Source organism: Fusarium oxysporum, chromosome IX (genome assembly GCF_013085055.1).
Source record: "Fusarium oxysporum Fo47 chromosome IX, complete sequence".
Taxonomy (NCBI): Eukaryota; Fungi; Ascomycota; class Sordariomycetes; order Hypocreales; family Nectriaceae; genus Fusarium; species Fusarium oxysporum.
The window spans coordinates 2,407,068-2,427,142 of NC_072848.1; the positions used below are offsets into that span (position 1 = coordinate 2,407,068).

A 20,075-nucleotide genomic window follows, 5' to 3' on the forward strand; every position below is an offset into this window, starting at 1 on the left:
CTTATGCTGTCGCATCTCGCATTGCCTTATTGAGCTTGAAACATGAAAGTGCAGCGCAACGCCCTTGCATGAATGGTTCAGGGTAAGCATGAGGCCAGCAACACCATGTGAACCATTGGCAAAAGACAAGGTATTCACGCTTCAAGTTTCAACATTTCATCATCAAATTTCTCAGTTTATTTACTGGGTATTCTCACTTCATTTGTATCTTCGGGGATAAGAGACAGCAATATCTGCTCATTACAGCCTCACTTTCGCCCAAAGACCAGGATCAAGTTGTCGTGCCAACTGTGTTCCATGAACGAGTCTCATCACGCGCCTCATTGTTCAACGCATCCAATTGTCACCTACATCAGAAAACATGTTTCGCATACCGTCTAGAACTCTAAGGACGTTCGGTCCATCGCTCAAGCGAGCACCGGTCGGCGCGCGCTTCTCATCAACTCAGACATCAACGTCCAGTAACGCTCGTTATGTCTGGTCATCTGCAGCAGTAATTGGCACTGGTACTGGGGTTTATCTGTTCAACGGCAAAGGCACGACGAAAAGCTTGACAAATGAGGTCCCCAGCCTGAAAGACTTCTCTTCGGAGGATCAAATTCCGATCAATTCACCTGTTAAGGAGTTCATCATGGAGGACGCAAATGCCAAGCTGCGTGAAGATGCTCACACTTTTGTCTTCGACGGGAATGGAGGTGTCAAAGGACGAGTCGACTTTGCTCGTCTTGGCAGCAACAATCCGATTGAGGATGAATGGGATCTCAAAACAGCCAAGGGCGTCGGCGGAACGAACACTCTGTACGCTGGAGTTTACGATGGACATGCGTGAGTGACCTGGAAACATTGGATATGAGCGATGCTAACACAAATGAAAGAGGATGGGCAACGTCAAAAGTGTTGAGAGCTGCTCTCGTTCCATACGTATCAAATGCCTTGTCAAGCGTCACACCTACCAGCTCTAACGAGCTAGTAGACGATGCAATCAAGAAGGCATTCGTCCGTCTTGACGATCGCATCTTCAGAAACGCACAAGAAGCACTCGAATCAGGCCAAGACCAAGGCTCTGCCGCCGTCATCATCGCCGTTGCACCCGCCATAGCTGGATCTTGTGCGCTCCTAACTATGTACGAACCCAAGACCTCTACTTTACGTACTGCTGTCGCAGGCGACTCTCGTGCTGTTCGCGGCATGTGGTCTCCCAACACAAGCAAATACGAAGTCGATGTTCTCAGCAAAGACCAAACTGGCTTCAACCAGGACGAAGTTAAAAGGCTCGACAAGGAACACCCTGGAGAGATCAAGGACATGATTAACACCGAGTCCGGTCGACTCTTTGGAATGGCAATCACGAGAGCGTTTGGCGACCACAGATGGAAATGGTCAGAAGAACTCATTCGCAAAGTGAAAGACGATTTCTATGGTACTGCACCGCGACCAAATGCCAAGACGCAGCCTTACATGACAGCCCGACCGGAAGTAACAACACGAAAGATCCAGACGGAAGATTTTGTAATTCTCGCGTCCGACGGTCTTTGGGATATGATGAGCAACGAGGACGCCGTGTCGTGCGTATCGCGCTGGTTAGTCGCTAAGAAGAACGGCAAGCCCGAACCCTTCAAGGAGACCAAGTTTGAGGGAAAATTGGAAGATGGATGGAAAGCTACGCCAGAGCATCAGGTTATTGAGGATCTGGACAACGCGGCTGTCTGCTTGGTCAAGAATGCTCTTGGAGGATCAAGACGGGGATTGTTCCTGGGAGCGATGACGACGTATCCGCCCATGAGCCGGAATGTGAGGGATGACATGACTGTGCAGGTCATCTTCTTCAAGGATCCTTATGAGAAGAAGTAGGGTGTATTGTGAGTAAATGGTCTCACTGTTAGTTGGTTAAGAGTACAAAAAGAAAGGTCTCAGAGGGAGTCGAACCCTCGCTGGCGGAATCAGAATCCGCAGTCATAACCGTTAGACCATGAAACCTTACAACTTCGGTTAGCAGCGGCATTGCAAAGTGCTCTCAGATTCTGTTCCGCTCGCGTTCGACTCGATCAATTGTATAATGTTCAGGGCACTTCGATTTCTCTTGTTTGTTTCATTGTAGACATGAGCTGTACGCCTTGAATCAAGGTGCTAGCTACGTTCTTTGAGGTTCACGTGATGCTTTGTAGTCATGCGAAGTACCTTGGCCAGCACATGCATCTGTCATTTATTGTAAGCTACCTCTACTCGCTGACGACACGTAAAGCGGCCGAGGGCAACTTAATTGAGCCGCGGTGGACTGTTTGATGATTAAATAAATGACGAATAATCGAAATGGCTCTCTCTGAATCCCTGTTGAATGTCGCTATCTCTCAAAGTATGGCCGTTGATCGCTGCCAGTTAACTACATACGCAACCCTCAGCTCCTGTTTCTCAACAGTTGAACCCCAACCTTGCCATCCTTGCCCGACTTCTTTATACCACAAACGTCGGTATTCCTACCAGTCGCCTTGGTCCACTTCTCAACCTCATCATCCAACATCATATCCGCCCCCTCAACGCCATCAGCCATTGGCGCTGTCTGCACAAGAGTATGCCAAATGTTCCCAAGCGCTGAAGCCCTGGTCTTTAGCATAAAGAGAATAATTGTTGTAAAGACGAGCCCAAGATGTACCGTAATAAGAACGAGAACAATAATAAGCCCAGTCCATCTAGTCGGTATAAGCCGATCTTGCGTATGTATAGTGTTCACAGGGTATTTGAGGTCATATTCTTCAAGCCAGTTGTAATAGACCATCTGATACAGCCGAGTCATCAGACCTTGAATCGCCATGGCAGGGCCTTCTGTTTCCTGTATAATACTCTGGAAGAGCGAGATATGTGCAAGATTCGCTGACCATCCTTGCTCGACTTCCTGTGCTGGTGACATCATACCCCAAGTCGTGTTGGACATCGATGGATGTTCGAGCCCCAAAGTCCTATAATATGGATCGTGGGCCGGTCCGTCTTCCATCGGAACTCCCTCGACAAAGTCTACAAGACGAGAACTGACGTTCAGGCGCCGTCCGATGTCGAGGTCAAGAATCCCGCGCTTCGCGGAGTCTCCCTCGTTCCCAAGTTGAAGACGAGCGCTGTCAATCTTGCGGGCATTGAGACTAGGTTCCCTGGCAGTTTGATGCCCAGACATGCTAACGTTGTATATCTGCGCAGGGTATGTGTTGAGGAAACAGAAAGTGGCACTTAGAATATGATCCCCATTGGCATCGTATGCTTTGGTCCATACATCTCCCAACTCATAAGTCAGATTCCGTAGCCGTTTGGGTGAGGGTCCTCCATTAGTATCCCTAAACTCGTCTGCAGCAATATTGGTCGTCGCATTGACGACGAGCATTTGCTGGAAGCTGTGCTTCCTTTCTGTCATTGGATCTATTGGAAGTTCGGGCTGGGGCATGAAAGAGCCGGAATAGTCGCACAGAGACACAGGCCAGCCTGTCAATTTACCCTCATCTCGACAATAGAGCATACACTCAGACGGCTCTGTCGTATTTAGAACCGCTGACACACTATCTTTTGCGTCTCCGAAGTGCGGGCTAACCATTCCCTGGGCAAAAATACTCGAGTTCTGCAACGGAGGGGCGCGACAAACGGTACGAACGTTGGCAACCAAAGCAGGTCCGTTGTAGGACTCAAGTGATGTTCTCGAGGTCACATCCGAAAACGGCAGCATGGCACGATAAACATCGCCGGTATCACCGTACTGAGATTTTCCAATTCGATCGTCTGCGAAGCGCCATTGGGCAGATGGCTTAGATCCCCAATACGTAGGGCCCTTGTAGTTGAAGCGCCAATCGGCAGGGTGTTTGGAGGCGATGGCCTGGTCGTGCGTCACGCCTGGGGAGGCGACCTTTGCTGTAGTAAAGTCAGAGAGAAGAGTGGTAGAGATAAATGTCGAAACCGCCATGATATTCAAGCCCAAGATAGTAATGAACGAGTACAAGATGCTCAATGGATTCCCTGTAGTTTGCCTGAGGACTGCTGGAAAGATGTTGATGAAGCCCGACTTTGAAGCTCTCTCAGAGGATAGGATTGGAACGTCATTAAAGCGAACGCCTGTAGTCTCAAGTATAATCGCCGAAAGTGCGGCTGCAACGACACCAACTTGGACTGCGATTGAGGTACGTATAACTGCAGAGCATATGGTGGCGACTCTGGCGGCCCAGCCGCTTGTGGCAATGGTCTTCCAGAACTGCGGCTCGTTGCGATCATGCGCCAGATCAGCACCACGCCAGAGATAAATGAGGATACCGCATGAAGCAAGTGTGAAAGCGGTTCCAAGTACAAGAGAGAGAAAGCTAAAGAGGCCGATGCTCTGCCATATAGTGAAGCGCCGTCTTGAAGGGCATGCTTCTCCGTCCGAACTTTTGGGAGTGAGGTCTGAGTCGAGTAAGCGTTGACGAGAGCTACATTGTGTCTCTGCGGAATCTAAATGTGGAGTCTCGATTGATTCGCGTTGGCCACGTCTATGGCAAGTTAGAACAGGAGAATGAGGCCTCTCGGAGGTTGGTGTAGATACCTCGTGGTCTCAGTGTGCGCTTGGTACTCAACCATATTTACTCAATTGATGCTATACCAAGCCCGATTGAGTATCTGAAATTTAGGGACGGGAAGGGCCTTGAAACTTGGATTTAAGCATATTTAATGCTCCTTCCTGGAATTAAAATAGATCAAGATCGACATTGCTGACCAGCCCCCAGCCTCAGAGGCTCAGCGGAACATGCAGCATTCAACCTCTCACATACACCAATCAATCCACAGCCTTGTCAGGATAATTGGATGAGCCGTGAAACCATACGTCACTCATCACTTGGCAAGTGAGCCGAGGCATATTCGTATCTGCACATCATTTATCGTTTCTGTCTCAACCTGGCAGAAACATAATCTATTCTCACGGAGCGAGAAAATTTCCGTCCTTCCATATTGCTCCATTCCTGGAGTTGCCCTATTGTGACGAACTTCACTGGGCCTCCATGATTACGATTATGTGATGTAACGATGCAAGAGAACTTGGCTGTTATATGCAGTATTTCATCTCGTAACGCCCTACTTCTTAGGATTATTGACAGGTGTTATGGGCGATCCGGTCTTGAAAAAAGCCTTGATATTCTCAAAAGCCTCCAGCTCTCCTCTCTGGAACGCTAGGTCTGTCAAACCACCAGCATGAGGCTGAACAACGACTTTATCACTTGTTCTGAAGTAATCGTTCAGGTCAGGCTCATTCAGAAAGACATCCAATCCAGCACGTGTAATCTTCCCACTTTCCAAGGCTTCGATGAGGGCATCTTCATTGATTATAGCTCCACGTGCTGTGTTGACAATGAAAGTACCATCTTTCATGGCCGCAAATTCTTTGGTTGAAATAAGGTTCTCGGTTTCCTTATTCAAAGGACAGTTGACCGAGACGACATCCGACTGGGAGAGTAAGTCGTGCAAAGATGAGCAGTACGTAGCGTTATACTTTGCTTCTTCCTCTGCGTCCAACTGTCGACGGTTGTAGTACTTGATGTGCATGTTGAAAGCCGCTGCTCTCTTGGCGAGATACTTTCCAATAGCACCCATACCTATGATCCCGAGCGTCATGCCCGAAGGATCTCTACTTGGAACAACAGGACCTCTCCAGTTACCCTCACGTACTGAACGCTCACCGCGAGATGTATCTCTTACAACCGCTAAGATAAGAAAGAGAGCCATATCAGCGGTAGCCTCAGCGACGGCATCAACGCTGTTGCAGAGCCAAATTCCCTCGTCAGTCAACCAATCGACATTGAAATCGTCGTAGCCGGCCGCTGCTGAGGTAATGATCTTGCAGTCAGGAGCGAGGTGTTGGAAGATCTGTTGAAAGGGACGGTAAGGAGCTCTGCCCATCCTGATAACGAATGCGTCAATTGGGCCTTTTTGCTCGAGCATCAGAGGCAGCTTCTCTAAGGCTTCTTGGAGGCTATCAGCTTCAAGGACCTATATATCAGCTGATTAGCTTTCTGGTAAGTGTAAGCGGGTAGAAGATTCATGGTGATTATGTTAACTAACATCATAATCAAAATCCTTCTCGAAGTCTTCGATGTACTCATCACTGATGAATTCGGGTCTTCCGAGGGCGACTACGCGGGGTTTCCGCTCTGGGCTGATTACTGATGCCATGCTCGGTCAAAGGCTCTCTGACTGGCGAATTTTGCAAGAATAACTCAAGAATCAGTTCTTTCTGTTTCCTAAAGCATCCGACGAGATGAGGTATGACCTGCGAGCGCTGAGCGTGCAAGTTAAGAGTCACGAGGTTGTTCAATTTGAGGCTGAAGTGGAGATGTCACCGGCATCCAGAATATATGCCGATCCAAGTTGCAGGCTACGAATAATGCCCATTCTACTCCAAAAATGTAAGAGATATACGGAGTTGACGAAGACTTATAGAAAATAAGCTTTGCAACGGTCATAAGCGTATATGCGGGTTAATATATAACCGCCAGCCTTTTATCGAAAGCCTAAACTTGTCCTATCTGAACTTTCGATCACAATGAGAAGTTTCCTCAGATTGCCTGGTCTATTCTCGAGTTCCCTAAGTATTTCTATTTATCATGAAAATTTGTCTTTTGTTTTGTTACCTTCAAAGCTGTTTTTACACTTCACCTTCATAACCCAGTCCTAGGTAAGACGCCAAGTCAGCCTCATGAGGGGTCATCCAGCCTATCTTGCACCGCCCAGCGGATTCAAAATCTTGATCATCTCACCTATGATCGCTTTTACCTTTTCTTTATGAATTCAACTATCATTAATTCTTAAGAAAAATGTCTGCAAGCCGCCTATATGCACCTCTGGATCGGTCACGGCGAGAAATCCGCCTTATCGAGATTCTCTCCACCAACCCGAAAATTGTCTGCAACCTTACCACCGTGTCGTTAGACGAAGATCCAGAATTTAGCGCGATATCGTATCTATGGGGTGACATAGGAAAGATCAAACCAATCAGTGTCAACGGCGCTGAACTATTCACTACCCCGAGTCTTGCAAATGCACTGGAATATGCGCCTTATCACTGGAAGAATACATTTCCCGAAAGAGAACCCAAGTCATGCCGACTTTGGGCAGATGCACTCTGCATCAACCAAGACGATGATCTTGAAAAGGGGCATCAAGTGCAGCTGATGAGGTTTATTTATCCCGTCGCAGAGATTGTGTTTTCCTGTCTGGATATAGAAGCTTCACAGCCGGATGTCCGTCTCACATTCAAGGCTTGCGAAACGCTTGCCAAATCTGCCCTTGAACGTGGCCTTGTTCGTCCGCCCTACGAGTTCTATTCTGACATCGAAGAAAACGATGGAAAAAATTTGGATTGGCTTCTACAGCATCCGTTATTGGACGAGAAGTATCCAATCAACTCTCAGGAGTTCAGTGAAGCAGAGCAGGCCATGTCACGAACATTACGACTAAGATACTGGGAGCGAGCTTGGATTTTCCAAGAGTTGGTGCTTTCGAAGCGAGTCGTTGTAATCCATCAGCTTGAATCAATCAACCTGAAACTCTTGCTGGATGCACAATCTTGCGTTCAGCTTCTCAAAGAAGCGGCAGTGGAATCAAAGTCGAGCCGAGCCCACCAGTACTTCTGGCATTCGTACTGGGGGATCTTCTCGACGCCAAGACAAGTAGAATGGGCACGAGCGTGTGTTCATGCAGGAACAAATGCAGACGAAACTATACTTGGAGATATGCGGAGCTTTCTTCCTCTTGTTGGCGGCGAATATGGTGCCAAGGACCCAAAAGATCACGTTTACGCCTTACTTGGAGTAACAACTCTCGACATCGAGCCAGATTATACCAGCAAGACTCCCGTTGCGTCAGTATATATTGCAGTATGCGCGGAGATTCTAAAATCGCAACCCATGCGGGAAGGCTGGCCGCTTTGCTTTCTTTCAGGAGCAGGTCTCGCACACCAGGGAGAACACCAGGAATATGAATTGCCGTCTTGGGTGTACAACTTCCCCGAGGCGTTCAGCGCAACTAAGTCACTCCAGCGGCTGTTCAGAGGCTATGATGAGCCAAATTACGACAATCGGCAAGAGTGGAACAACGTCGAAGCAGCGAGTATTCGTGGAAATAGTTTGACCTGTTCTGCAGTATTTTTTCATACCGTCATTGATTCAAGTCCGACTTTGTATGAACCGCAGCATACGTGGTTGAACTTTGTCTCAGCTGTTTTCAGAATGATACACCAGCCCATCAGGAATGCAGAAGACTCTCATCCACTTTGGACACTTGCCCGAGCTTTCGGGGCCGAAGAGTTTCATGCAGATGTATGGGAAACACCTACTGTCACTCGACTGATTCGAATATTTCAATATCTCCTATTTCTCTGCCACGTATCGATCAAAGATGACCAAACACCTGAAGCCTATACAGCCAAGAAGGCCGAAGCAGTTGCAGACGATATTCTGGACAAGTTGGCCGAAATCGTCTTGAAACAAGAGAACAAACAAGCGGAAGAAGATTGTAACAGAAACGAAAATAACATACAGAACTGCCAGGAATTCATATCTCAGATGAGAGATAAAGATTCATTTTGGAAAGACATCGACGAGCAACGAGTCCAACCAGATATCAGTGCACTTTTGAAGTTGGAGCCAACAATCGGTCTCACAGAGAGTGGCGAGTTTGTCGTACTTCCACGTGTGGCAGAGATAGGAGACCAAGTGGTACTAATTCCAGGACATTGGCAGCTCTCATTGGTACGGAAAGTGAACAGCCACTTTGTCCACGTCGGGGACTGTTGGTCTTCCAGACCAATGCAAGAAGTCGCGGAACTGGCCCGCGCAAAAGAAATGAAAGTGATAGAGATACGGTGATGCAAGTCAGATTGCAGAATGTTCTACAGTACGCGTGGATCCCTGAGCACACCATCTTCTGTGTCCTCGACACGAATTGCCCTGCAAGGCCAAGCTATTACATGGCACTAGGTAGTAGGCATAGCCACTGGTTCCTTAGCTTCACAACGATTGATAAGGGGTAGCACTCCAGCGCATCAGGTATCAGATAGTTTCAAGGCTTAGGTCACTCTGAGGCAAATTCCGGTTTTGATATTAATTAAATCGCAACAAGCTTAGACCAGATTCACATGAACAACTCAACAAGGTGCCACGTAATGGGGATCACTGCCCATCCGGCCGTGCTTGCCGAAGTGCAAAGACCCCCTGTTTTCAAGCTTGTACGAGAAGAGCAGCTGGTTTTCCCAAGTCGAATGCGGCTGGAATTTTAGCATGAAGCTAGTGATTCAGGAGGACAGGAGCTTTCTTCCAGGATGATGATCCCATTCAATCAGAGGCGTCAGCATTGGCACGCTTTTGTATATCCGAATGGCAAAAAGGTATATAATTGCTTTTTTGCTGGGCGCTTTTTATTTATTTATCGTGGGTTCAGTTGGTACGAGATCTGGATCAAAATGGCACGATTCAAAAGGTCAAAACTCCGAGCCAAGAATCGCGGGTGTGCGGGCGCCTCCGGGTTGCCGTTTGGCTAAAGAGCGGGAGCCCTGGGGGTTAGCCACTTCGGGGGATAGACTGACGGGTTACTTTTTTTGGTGGCGGGAGGGAAATTTTCTGGTCTGTTATGTAAAGGAGAAAGAGTTTTTTCACTTGTAATAAAAAGGAATGGATCGTTACATAATAAAGCTGTTTGGCTTGTGAAGTTACTCGACTCATGAAACTGAAGACTACGGGCATCTAGACTTCAGAAGCAAAGAATGTTGATGGTCTTGGAGGGCTGAGAAGAAGTCTTGGCAACTGCCAGGAACCATTTCGACGAACCAACTGAGTTATCTGAGCAACCAATGGCATGGCATTGTTCAAGGCTCGACGATATCAAATCGACGTCCCAGCGAGTTGGATGGCCGTCGTACCGAATATCCAGAGGCACAGCATCCGCAGCGTTACATTGTGTAACCGAGGTTTGATGCCATCCAAGGATATCCCATGTCCCGCAACCCGCAGGGGTTCTGGGTAATTGGTTCCGTACCCACGGCTCAGGTACCAAGAATTTAAAGTTTCACAAATGAAATCGCAAGACTGACACCATCGCAACAGAGGCAGCTCTCATCTGTTGGTTCAGCTGAGCTGAGATTCTTTCAATGTAGATCACTTTCCAATTCCAATCAAAGATACGAGAGATTTCCTTGATCAGGTTCGCGCGCCAAAAAAACTAAATCTGCATCTTAAAACTCTGCTCCTAAGCCATTGTGTCATATCTCCCCTAGGTGCCATCGCGCAGCCACCACAGAACTAAACTCCTTCTAGACCTCGACTGCATTTCCCAACACACCACTTTTTTTGCAGTTCCAAAGTGCCGAAACAGAAAGTGGGTGGGATAATTTACGATTCCAGAAAGGAAGAAAACTCTGTATCAGTGACAGGGACAGACAAGCACGATAATAATAATGATCCGCTAACTGTGAACGTCCATAGCTTCCGCACGGGTCAGCTGTTCCGTTTCCGAGTCTACCTCTTCCTCCTCCCTCCCACTTGGTCGCGGTCACCCTGTGGAGTTGCATTACAGTCCGAATCCTTTTAGTTCGAAGGGGAGAAAGCAGGAAACGTTAGGTTCCATCCATTAGGTAGTAAATTAATAGGCTTGGCTTTGTATAAGGAGTTTAACTCACCCTCGATCGAGATTTTACGGTTTCCTCTAGTTGCTTGCTCTAATAAACAAAGATTTGATGGTGTAGAAACCGTCTCTTTCATGGAGAAGAGAGTCTAGATCTACGCTCCATCTCGTTCGCTATGACGGACTCAAAAGTCGCCCAGGCTATTGCCGATGGACGAGTCCCCAAGGGAGTAACGGCGGCCTACCTCAGCCAGTCCAAAGATGCACCCGCCATTGTGGGTATTATCTTGGTAACTTGTCTAACGAGTATTATTGTTCTTGGCCGTCTTGCATCACGAGCATTCCTCATCCGACGATTTGGCCTCGATGATTCTCTGACTTTGGTATCATGGGTAAGTCTTTTTTTTTATTCTCCGTCACTGGACCCCATCGCGGGCGTCGATCCCTCCCCACTGGTGTAACATCGTCAAGAAAACTGACAGATCGGTTAGCTTTGCTTGGTAGTATTCGTTGGCCTGTGCATCAAGCTCATCCAGCTGGGTTCTGGGCGACATTTCGACTATATCCAATATGTTCTCGACATGCCGACGATTGAATACACCGAAGTTCTCGACTTTGGCGCCCATATTGTCTATACGGTCGCGCTGTTGTTCTGCCGAATGTCCGGTTTGGCGTTCTACCATCGACTCTGCGCTGTTCACGACCGTCTTCGACTCTCCATCAAGATCGTGCTTGGCATTTTGATCGCTGGATTCTTACCGCAAGTTTTACTTATTGTGTTTCATTGTACGCCTGTTACGGGACTTTGGCCGTATGAGTGGCAGCCTGATTTTGACAAGTATACTTGCTTGCAATGGGGATTGGTCTATAGCGTCAATTCGTCGGTGTCGCTGGTCTGCGACTTGTTGCTGTTTGGTATCCCAATTGTGATGCTTCGAGTGTTGGAGATGCCGAGGAAGCGAAAAATCCAATTGGGATGCATTCTTTTGCCTGGTATTAGTGTCATTGCCATCTCTATTACACGGCTGGTGTTTGTCATTGAAGGGCAATGGAACGCCGACATGTCTTGGGCTTGTAGGTCAATCACATATCAGCAACTGATACCTTGTCTAACACCTCACAGATAACCCAATGCTTGCCATCGAAGTCAGTGAAATCGGCGCCACCCTCATAGCCCTCTCAGTCCCAGGCGTCAAGCCCCTATTCGACAAGTTCATTCTCCGACGAGACATCAGCCAGGGCGAGAGCACAGGAAAGTCACGATACGCACAGCAACACAGTTCCAAGGGCGGCACAGCATTGCGATCACTGCACTTCCGTCCCGAACACGATGTCCTCACCAGTCGTGACACGTCTGCCGAGGGGATCAAGACGTATCGCACGAAGAATGTCTCGGCGGATAATACGAGTGAGAACAGTGCGGATGGCATTTTGGTGCAGGTGGATTTTAGGATAAAGGAGGATACGCAAGACTCGAAAAGTGGGAGCGATGCTGGACGGTCGTGGAAATAATGGAATGGTCTCTTTGATGTGTTATGTATAAGTAAAATTTTTGGGATGGATTGCAAGCGATGACATTCAGGAAGGCAATGATCGGGCGACTTTATTCTTCTTCTGCATGAATACTCTTTACGAGACGGTGATATCAAATTCGCCTGAAGTTTTACTCATTTTCCGTGCCTCTTGTCTGCCGTCAAGAAACCTTGGGACCTTTACCCTAAGCGATGAAAATGCTTAGATAATCTGGCCTAAGCTTGGAGGACTCTTTACTGAGTTCATTTTGCCATCCTCTTTTTAAAAGTCTCAAGTTTTCTTGCTCCCTGAAGTCTGTTTCTTGTGATGTTCGGTTCCTGAACCCTCCCGACACGCTGGAACACGATCTTCAATGCACCGAACTGTCACCATCCTCCCATGCACAATACATGCACGTCAAATCCCACTTCTAGAAGGATTCATCCCTTCTTTCGTAACAGAAATAAATTCACCTTCCATATTCATTTCATCTTCTCCATCAAACACGGCATCAATGACCCGAATATGAAGAGCCATTATGAATCTGCGCGACTTTTCGAGCCTGACAATGCCTCGATCGAGTTTAGGCCTACCGTAAACCACAATCCACTAAATTCTTTAGCGGTGCAGTCCGCTAAAAGCTTCAGGGTCCCCTCCCCGGCTTGCCCCCCCGCCAATCCGGCTTGACTGATCCGTGATAATCTTTCCAAAGATGCGAGGGAACATGGGCAATTGAATGCAAGGCCATGACATGATATTTTCTGTTTAGTTCAGTTGACGTTGTCTAGCGGCCGAATGTACTCCCGCAGCCTCCGTCTTCCCCGACTCCAAGTTCGCCGCTGGGGCACCCTTGCAAGAGTAATTAATGTGCATAGCTTACCTTACCTGTCTAGGGAATAAACAAAACAGCTGCTATTCCCTCCCTCTCTTCACTCTGAACATCACAGCCTTTCTGTTGCTCATCAAATCCCATTCGCCATGAAGCTTCTCGGGTTGTCGTTGGCCACGGGCCTCATCGCACAGGGCGTGAGCGCTACACCTAAGCAGTCCAAGAATGAGCCTCTGTTCGCGATCCAGCCCAACATGATTCCCTTGGAGAAGAATGCCGGATCGCCTGACTTGTTCCCCATGCCTGATTGCAATGGCTTCAAGCTTGAGGAGGCTACTTTTACAGAGATGCAAGATGCTATGAAGGCTGGCAAGCTCACTTCTGTTCAGCTTGTGACTTGCTACCTCATGCGCACGTATCAGACCAAGGAGTACCTCAAGTAAGTTTCTGAGATGGCAAATTGCATGGTCAATTGATGCAATTGGTGCCATAAACATAACTAACATCGCACAGCTCTGTTCTCCAGGTCAACCCCGACGCCTTCGCCATCGCAGCAGAGCGCGACGCCGAGCGCGCAAAGGGTAAATGCCGAGGTCCTCTGCACGGCATTCCCTTTACCGTCAAGGACAACATCGCCACCAAGGACAGTCTCGAGACCACCGCGGGCAGCTGGGCGCTCCTCGGCAACGTCGTCCCCCGCGATGCGCACGTCGTCAAGAAGCTCCGCGACGCTGGCGCCGTCCTCTTCGGCAAGGCTGCTCTCAGCGAGTGGGCTGATATGCGCAGCAACGATTACTCTGAGGGTTACTCTGCGCGCGGTGGTCAGGTTCGCAGCGCTTACAACTTGACTGTTAACCCTGGCGGTAGCTCTTCTGGCAGTGGTGTTGGTGTCGGTGCTAATGTGATTGCGTTTTCGCTTGGTACTGAGACTGATGGTAGTGGTGAGTTTTACTGAATCTGAATGCTGTGGATTGCGCTGATGGTGTCGCAGTTATCAACCCCGCCAACCGCAATGCCCTCGTTGGCATCAAGCCCACTGTTGGTCTCACTTCTCGCGCCGGTGTCATTCCCGAGAGTGAGCACCAGGACTCTGTTGGCTGCTTCGCCAAAAATGTCAAGGATGCTGCTCTTGTTCTTGACGCCATCTACGGCGTTGACAAGCGCGACAACTACACTGAGGGTCAGAAGAACAAGACCCCCAAGGGCGGTTATGCGCAGTACCTTACCGACAAGAAGGCTCTCAAGGGTGCTACCTTTGGTCTTCCCTGGAAGAGCTTCTGGGCCCTTGCCGATGAGGACATGCAGTCTCAGCTTCTCGAGCTCGTTGACCTGATTAAGTCTGCTGGCGCCACCATCATCAATGGCACCGAGATCACCAACTACGAGACCATTGTCAGCCCTGATGGATGGAACTGGGACTACGGTACTACTCGGGGCTTCCCCAACGAGTCTGAGTACACCTACATCAAGGTCGACTTCTACCGTAACATCGAGACCTACCTGAGCGAGGTCAAGAACACCAACGTCCGCAACCTTGAGGACATCGTCAAGTGAGCCCACCGCATCTCAATTGTCTGAACATTACTAACGGTTTCAGGTTCAACAAGCAGTACGACGGTGTTGAGGGTGGCTACCCGTATAAGAACGGCAAGGGTATTCCCGCTTTCGCCTCCGGCCAGGACGGCTTCCTCGCCTCTCTCAAGTCCAAGGGCGTCCAAGACGAGACATACTGGCAAGCCCTCGAGTTCTGCCAAACCTCTTGCCGCAAGGGTATCAACGACGCTCTCACGTACAAGGGCAAGAAGCTCTCCGGTCTTCTCGTCCCTCCCCAAGTTGCTCAGGCTCCTCAGATCGCTGCCCAGGCCGGTTACCCCGTCATCACCATCCCCGGCGGTTACGCCAAGGACTCTGGAATGCCTTTCGGTCTCGGAATCATGCAGACTGCGTGGGCTGAAGCTGAGCTTGTCAAGTGGGCTAGCGCAATTGAGGATCTTCAGCGATCTACTGATGCTCCCTCAAAGCGTCGTCTCCCCAAGTTCCTTGGATACCTTGAGCGCAACGTTCCCGTGCCCTTTTAAGCCGCAAGCCAATTGATGCGCATTTTGGATCGTATATAATAGTAGATAGCAATACGTAACTTTTAATGATATTATGGCTGAAGCCTCATTCAATGCTGTACGGTCGCGATCAGACTTATGTAACAGAGATTCCATACCAGCACCAAGCTGAAAACTCTCGATGACGCGCTCGAGAGATGTTGAGCACCCACGTTCATGGAACAGGAGAGTTCAGTTCTGCAAAAAGGTTTAGACGCGAAGAAAAAAAGACAGAATGACGGACAGCCAAAAGGTGAGGTCCTACCCGGGTTCGAACCGGGGACTTCGGAAGAATTTGAATGGTGATCAAAATCCAACGTCCTAACCACTAGACTATAGGACCTTCGGTGAAATGGTAGGCTTCAAACAGAGTTTAACAGCCAAGCTCCTCCACCCTGGGACAATTGGCAAAAAGCGAGGTCCTACCCGGGTTCGAACCGGGGTCTTCGGAAGGCTTCTGAGGGTATCAAAATCCGACGTCATTACCACTAAACTATAGGACCAGACGATGCAAAGGCGTCGAGATGTGGTGTTTATATACACCACCCGTACGTTTTCGCGTCTTCAGACCGAGTATCGCTGGTGTTATCTACTTAGCTTTAATACATTTCAATTGGCTGCATGTCATGAAGGTAAATGGAACTCAATTTTAGGTTTGGTTGTATCAAATGTCAAAATAGACTCCGGTATAGATGATTGTCAATTATGCTCTCTGTCTACCGGTATACTCCGCGCTCCAGAGTCCTACTCCAGATCTGTCTATCCAGAATGTCAAAACTCCGACAAAGCTACTTACCGTATCTTTTGTAGCTCGGCCATCAAGTATCCCAATCGATCCTTCTCAAAATCCTGTCCAGCCAAAGACGAGTCCTTAGACGTTATCAACACTCACCCCCAACAACTTACCCATAATAAGGCTCCTCCTGATCATAAGGCCGCATCTGGTACCAACCGTTTGCCTTGATTTGATCCTTCACAGTCTTAGGGAGAACTTCGACTGGCTCGCGACGGAGAAAGCCCTCATCCTGAAGGCGCGCGACCAAGTTCTCAGGCATGGGAAGATGGACCCGGACGGTAAACTGCATAATGTCACCGACGACAGTGAAGGCGTTGCGGCCGTAGACAAGCTCGAGGCCATCACGGAGGCGATCTAGACCGAAGATCAGAGTCGGGTTGATGGTGTGCTCGTAGGTGTCGCGGCCGCGACGGTTATTATCACGGTCAAGACTGTCGCTGCGATTACGACTGTCACTACGGTCGCGGTCGCGGTTGCGGTTGCGGTTACGGTTGGGCATCTCAAGGACCATGATTGCGGTTGAAGTAAAGTGGATGACGGGAAAGGTGAATCGGGATGAAGATGCTCGTGTAAATGCTGAAGGCTGAAGGTGAGTATGCAGTGATGTTGACAGGTTGTGTGATAGCAGTTGATGGAAATCTCAATGTGAGTGTTGGTAAGGGGGAAAAAAAGACTTGAAGGGGACGAAACGAAAAGGTGCAATATATATGATGAAAAAAGAGTGGAAGTGGTCTCCTGTTGCGTTACTGTTCTGCAGCTTCACTCTTGAGTTGGCACTGGCACAGGTCTTTGGATTCAATCAGAGACTCTCTTCTATGTATCACACATTCACTGATGATATGTGAATGGCCATATCTACAACGAACATGGTGCATCTAGATGATAGTGGTATTAGCGGTCACATAAGGAGACAAAATCAATGATATTTGTGCAAATGATCGATTACTGCATACAATATCCAACAACAATAGAATGTGAAAGGTGCTCTCATGGACCATGGTGTTCCAGACAATTCGTAGGCTCGAATTCAGAACATAAAGGAAAAGGTCGAAGAAGCCCTCACCCATTCTATAGATGCACCCAAGAATATGGCGCCTAGGTCCCTGGTTGTATGCTCCTGTTTGTTCGCAGAACCCTACTCTTGATCATCCAAACAACAATCTGACATTCGTCTAAACCATCAAGACATCCAATGCCATGACTCAAACTAGCAATGCCATAAGAAACCCATCTCATCGTCAGCATTCAAGCCATCTTTCCCTTGTTTACACCACCAACTCCAACCCCAGCCAAGAACAAAGCCCTTACAACAGCAACCCATCCAGTGAACAGATAGTTCCCCCAGTCTTGCCATCTGAACATAGAAAACTCAGAACGTCCCTGTTGCTTCATGCTGACAAAGACACTCAACAAGATCGCAATGTCTATGAGAAGCACGCCGCCAATGACGACTCTCCATACTTTGATATCGGAGCTAACTCTGAGAAGGACTGCCAGCATGATGGCGACAAACGCGTATAGTGCAGCGAGCTGGTGGAATAAGAAGGCCTGGTCTGGATTGTACGCAGACATGCTCAGTGGAATGAGGCCATCGAGAATGAATTCGGGGGTGAAGATGAGAGCGTAGACGGTAGGGAGGACGGTCAGTGGGTCAACCCAAGTGAACCAGATGCGGTAGAAATTATTGACGTTGAGTTCAGACATGGTAGTTACTTTCGCGGTATATTATTCCTGGCAAGATGAGACAAAAGAATGGTTTTGAAGAGAGAATTTATAGGAAGCAAATCGTAACCTGTGGGGTAGCGTCAGCAGAGAAGCGAGACTAGATTGTGCATCGCGTCTTATGTCAGCTGACAATCAGAATTCGAAGCATACCCATGTAAGTCTCTTACTCAAGAGGCGATAATGATTAAGAAATGTCTTTCTGTTGTTTAAGCTCTTCTTATGCCGTGGATTTCACCTGCTTAATGGATATGCGTGATGCTAGTGTCCAAGCTATCAGGGTTAAACCACCACTCAAGTACTCCAGTCCAGGACATCTCCATCCAAGTAAATTCTCCCTCAGCCTCTGGAGGTGCGGTACTTACGGCAGCTACATGTGGAGGTATCTGCACGATCTTCCCCGGCCTTGTCCCAACAAATAGTCCTCTAGCATCGTCTGTTGTAAGCGGCGTCTCGGCCCAGTCAAACCGAAAGCACCCAACGCTAGCCTCACTGCCATCAGCGTACCGAAGCAATAGCCCGGCAACCTTCTTGTAGGGACTTTCAACCATACGGCTGTTCTCCAAGTCAAAGTGTCGAATCACGCCTATGTCCTTCTCATTCTTGCTCTTACACACAATAACTTCTGTGACATTCTCCAGGGAGGAAGAAGAGTAGTGCAAAGTGTGAAGGGGGTTGAAGCGTGGCATGGCACCTAGTGGTGTTTGCCTCGGCGGAGAGGCTCCGGTATGATTGTCTAGTAATCTTGGTGCAACTATCAGGGAAATTCCATGGTCTGAGGGAGAGAAGAAGACTCGAAGTGGAGCGTTCGCGGATATTCTTGCTACCAGGTTCCAGTGACGATGGTTCGAATATGGCGTGTATTGTCCATGATGGTCTGGGAACCCCCCGGCAACAGTCTTTCGACCTTTGCTCGTAACAAGCTTAGGTATTGTTAGCTGAGCGGCTCGTCAATGATCAACAGCGGGAGGATGCCCTACCGCAAGAGCTATGTCACTGCGTCTCTTGTATTTCTGCAATCCCCAAAGTGTCGATAGATGATATCGCAAACCGCCTTCACCTTGAGATGGGAGGGGTCGGGTCGTATCATATTTCTCGGACCCTCGTAGCCAGACCTCTTGAATGAACTCATCTTCTTGAATTGGGTAGTAGGTCCACTTTAGGAGACCTCGGTCTTCATACTCAGAGTGCTCATCCAATAGTGAAGCGTCAGTGCCGGGATGTCCCACGTTGCGATGGACATGAAGTGAGACCATCTCGTCATTGGCCCAACAGACGGAATATCCAGTTGTACCAGGCTCATTGAAAGTCAGTGTTCTTAACCTGGCCTCAAGATCTCCTTCGCCCCAACCAGCATAGTAGAATGTCATCGAGTCGAGTTCAGACGGTGTTGCTGGATGAGGCCAAAGGACCTGAGGGTAAATGGAAGGAGTTAACAGTTCTCGAAGCTTGAGGCCCTGCGCATACGTAGTTAGCTTCTGGTGCACTAAATGGTCTCGAGGACTTACATCCCCATGGAAAGTAAGCGTTTGGCTGTTTGCTGATACTGTTTGCCAATAGGCCGGATGCATTGCGTCTAAGCTGAATTCGTTCGGGTTTGAAGTGATTCGCCTGATGCCGAGGTGATCGCTTGCAACGTAGAGGTTCGAAAAATCGGATGAAGGTATCAATGTCGTAGCTTGGCGGCCCACAATGCTGGAAGAGTTTGTGAGTGAACCGACATACTGCACACCATCCATTCTGACGGCTGTGATCAGCACTGGTAGCGACGGATCAGCAGACCACTCAGTCTTGCGATGCTGCAGAGAAAGCTCCGCTATGGTGTAAAGTCTGATCAACTCGTCGTCGTCGGACACGATATGCCAAAGTTCTGGCGACAGCTTGCCATATGTTTTGCACAGGGCCCCCTCTATCAATTCCCGAATACGACCTCTCCGTCTTTCATGGTTCAACGAGACATGACGATAAGAGTGCTCGGTGACGAGGCGGTACTCGTGGAGAGGAGTTCCAAAAGGAGCGGCGATCTCAATGCATTCTGCATGGAAGGCGATGGCGAGTCCCTTGTTATGGGTGCAATATGGATAGACGCAGTGCCGGAAGGAAATGTTGAGAGACCTGTCGATGCAAAGAGACGCATAGCATTTCTCGTAGTAGATATTGAACGGGGATGATACCTGATCATCTGGAGTCACTACAGTTGGTCAGCCAAGCCCAGAGACACCACTCGATGTCTTGAACTTACAGACAATTATCTTGTCTTTGCCTCCCTTGATAGGGAAGCGGCAGGGTCGACAGAGACTCGCATCGACACATACTGGGTTTTGAAGTTGATTCTCGCCGGACATGTTTGATGAAAGAACGAAATCGCCTTCTGGTCCAGCCTCCGTTGCCCCCGGAGAAAGAACCATGGTATTTCAGAGCGAATGTCACAAATTCATTGTGGAGGAGATTGAGTCCGAACGGCTCCGAGGAGAAAAGACATTTTGAGTGCTGAAGTGAGGAGAGC

The 20,075-nt window shown here is 48.7% G+C and overlaps 9 protein-coding genes and 3 non-coding genes across 12 annotated transcripts; 4 read left to right on the forward strand and 8 right to left on the reverse strand.

Moving 5' to 3' along the window:
• Window positions 1-155: 155 nt before the first annotated feature.
• Window positions 156-1,899, forward strand: FOBCDRAFT_264317 (phosphatase 2C-like domain-containing protein). The gene is made up of 2 exons (XM_031190446.3): window positions 156-825; window positions 876-1,899. The coding sequence occupies exons 1-2, from the start codon at window positions 362-364 to the stop codon at window positions 1,849-1,851; spliced, it is 1,440 nt and encodes a 479-aa protein (XP_031034431.2). The 5' UTR covers window positions 156-361; the 3' UTR covers window positions 1,852-1,899.
• Window positions 1,900-1,905: 6 nt separating this feature from the next.
• FOBCDRAFT_t190 lies at window positions 1,906-1,977 on the reverse strand. The gene has a single exon. It is a non-coding gene; the product is annotated as a tRNA-Gln (tRNA).
• A 418-nt stretch (window positions 1,978-2,395) lies between these two features.
• Window positions 2,396-3,937, reverse strand: FOBCDRAFT_243689 (uncharacterized protein; the record flags this gene model as incomplete). Its single annotated transcript, XM_031190447.3, has 1 exon — window positions 2,396-3,937. One exon carries the CDS (start codon window positions 3,935-3,937, stop codon window positions 2,396-2,398), a length of 1,542 nt encoding a protein of 513 aa, XP_031034432.3.
• Window positions 3,938-4,902: 965 nt separating this feature from the next.
• FOBCDRAFT_231793 (D-isomer specific 2-hydroxyacid dehydrogenase) lies at window positions 4,903-6,291 on the reverse strand. The gene is made up of 2 exons (XM_031190448.3): window positions 6,061-6,291; window positions 4,903-5,988 (listed from the first exon to the last, which is right to left on the reverse strand). The coding sequence occupies exons 1-2, from the start codon at window positions 6,169-6,171 to the stop codon at window positions 5,077-5,079; spliced, it is 1,023 nt and encodes a 340-aa protein (XP_031034433.2). The 5' UTR covers window positions 6,172-6,291; the 3' UTR covers window positions 4,903-5,076.
• Window positions 6,292-6,812: 521 nt separating this feature from the next.
• FOBCDRAFT_298717 (heterokaryon incompatibility protein-domain-containing protein) lies at window positions 6,813-8,864 on the forward strand (the record flags this gene model as incomplete). Its single annotated transcript, XM_054706897.1, has 1 exon — window positions 6,813-8,864. The coding sequence occupies one exon, from the start codon at window positions 6,813-6,815 to the stop codon at window positions 8,862-8,864; it is 2,052 nt and encodes a 683-aa protein (XP_054562872.1).
• Window positions 8,865-10,710: 1,846 nt separating this feature from the next.
• On the forward strand, window positions 10,711-12,275 carry FOBCDRAFT_53424 (uncharacterized protein). Its single transcript, XM_031190450.3, has 3 exons — window positions 10,711-11,006; window positions 11,106-11,688; window positions 11,738-12,275. Exons 1-3 carry the CDS (start codon window positions 10,791-10,793, stop codon window positions 12,124-12,126), a joined length of 1,188 nt encoding a protein of 395 aa, XP_031034435.2. The 5' UTR covers window positions 10,711-10,790; the 3' UTR covers window positions 12,127-12,275.
• A 691-nt stretch (window positions 12,276-12,966) lies between these two features.
• On the forward strand, window positions 12,967-15,131 carry FOBCDRAFT_253114 (amidase signature domain-containing protein). The gene is made up of 4 exons (XM_031190454.3): window positions 12,967-13,394; window positions 13,469-13,896; window positions 13,947-14,505; window positions 14,553-15,131. Exons 1-4 carry the CDS (start codon window positions 13,105-13,107, stop codon window positions 15,031-15,033), a joined length of 1,758 nt encoding a protein of 585 aa, XP_031034439.1. The 5' UTR covers window positions 12,967-13,104; the 3' UTR covers window positions 15,034-15,131.
• A 176-nt stretch (window positions 15,132-15,307) lies between these two features.
• FOBCDRAFT_t189 lies at window positions 15,308-15,394 on the reverse strand. Its single transcript has one exon. It is a non-coding gene; the product is annotated as a tRNA-Gln (tRNA).
• Window positions 15,395-15,468: 74 nt separating this feature from the next.
• On the reverse strand, window positions 15,469-15,554 carry FOBCDRAFT_t188. Its single transcript has one exon. It is a non-coding gene; the product is annotated as a tRNA-Gln (tRNA).
• Window positions 15,555-15,953: 399 nt separating this feature from the next.
• FOBCDRAFT_264322 (uncharacterized protein) lies at window positions 15,954-16,547 on the reverse strand (the record flags this gene model as incomplete). The annotated part of the gene is made up of 1 exon (XM_031190455.3): window positions 15,954-16,547. Exon 1 carries the CDS (start codon window positions 16,356-16,358, stop codon window positions 15,954-15,956), a length of 405 nt encoding a protein of 134 aa, XP_031034440.2. The 5' UTR covers window positions 16,359-16,547.
• A 225-nt stretch (window positions 16,548-16,772) lies between these two features.
• Window positions 16,773-17,615, reverse strand: FOBCDRAFT_231801 (uncharacterized protein). The gene has a single exon (XM_059609873.1). It carries the CDS (start codon window positions 17,549-17,551, stop codon window positions 17,093-17,095), a length of 459 nt encoding a protein of 152 aa, XP_059467859.1. The 5' UTR covers window positions 17,552-17,615; the 3' UTR covers window positions 16,773-17,092.
• Window positions 17,616-17,778: 163 nt separating this feature from the next.
• On the reverse strand, window positions 17,779-19,977 carry FOBCDRAFT_189996 (uncharacterized protein; the record flags this gene model as incomplete). The annotated part of the gene is made up of 4 exons (XM_059608681.1): window positions 17,779-18,492; window positions 18,550-19,026; window positions 19,078-19,629; window positions 19,816-19,977. The coding sequence occupies 4 exons, from the start codon at window positions 19,975-19,977 to the stop codon at window positions 17,812-17,814; spliced, it is 1,872 nt and encodes a 623-aa protein (XP_059467860.1). The 3' UTR covers window positions 17,779-17,811.
• Window positions 19,978-20,075: the final 98 nt, after the last annotated feature.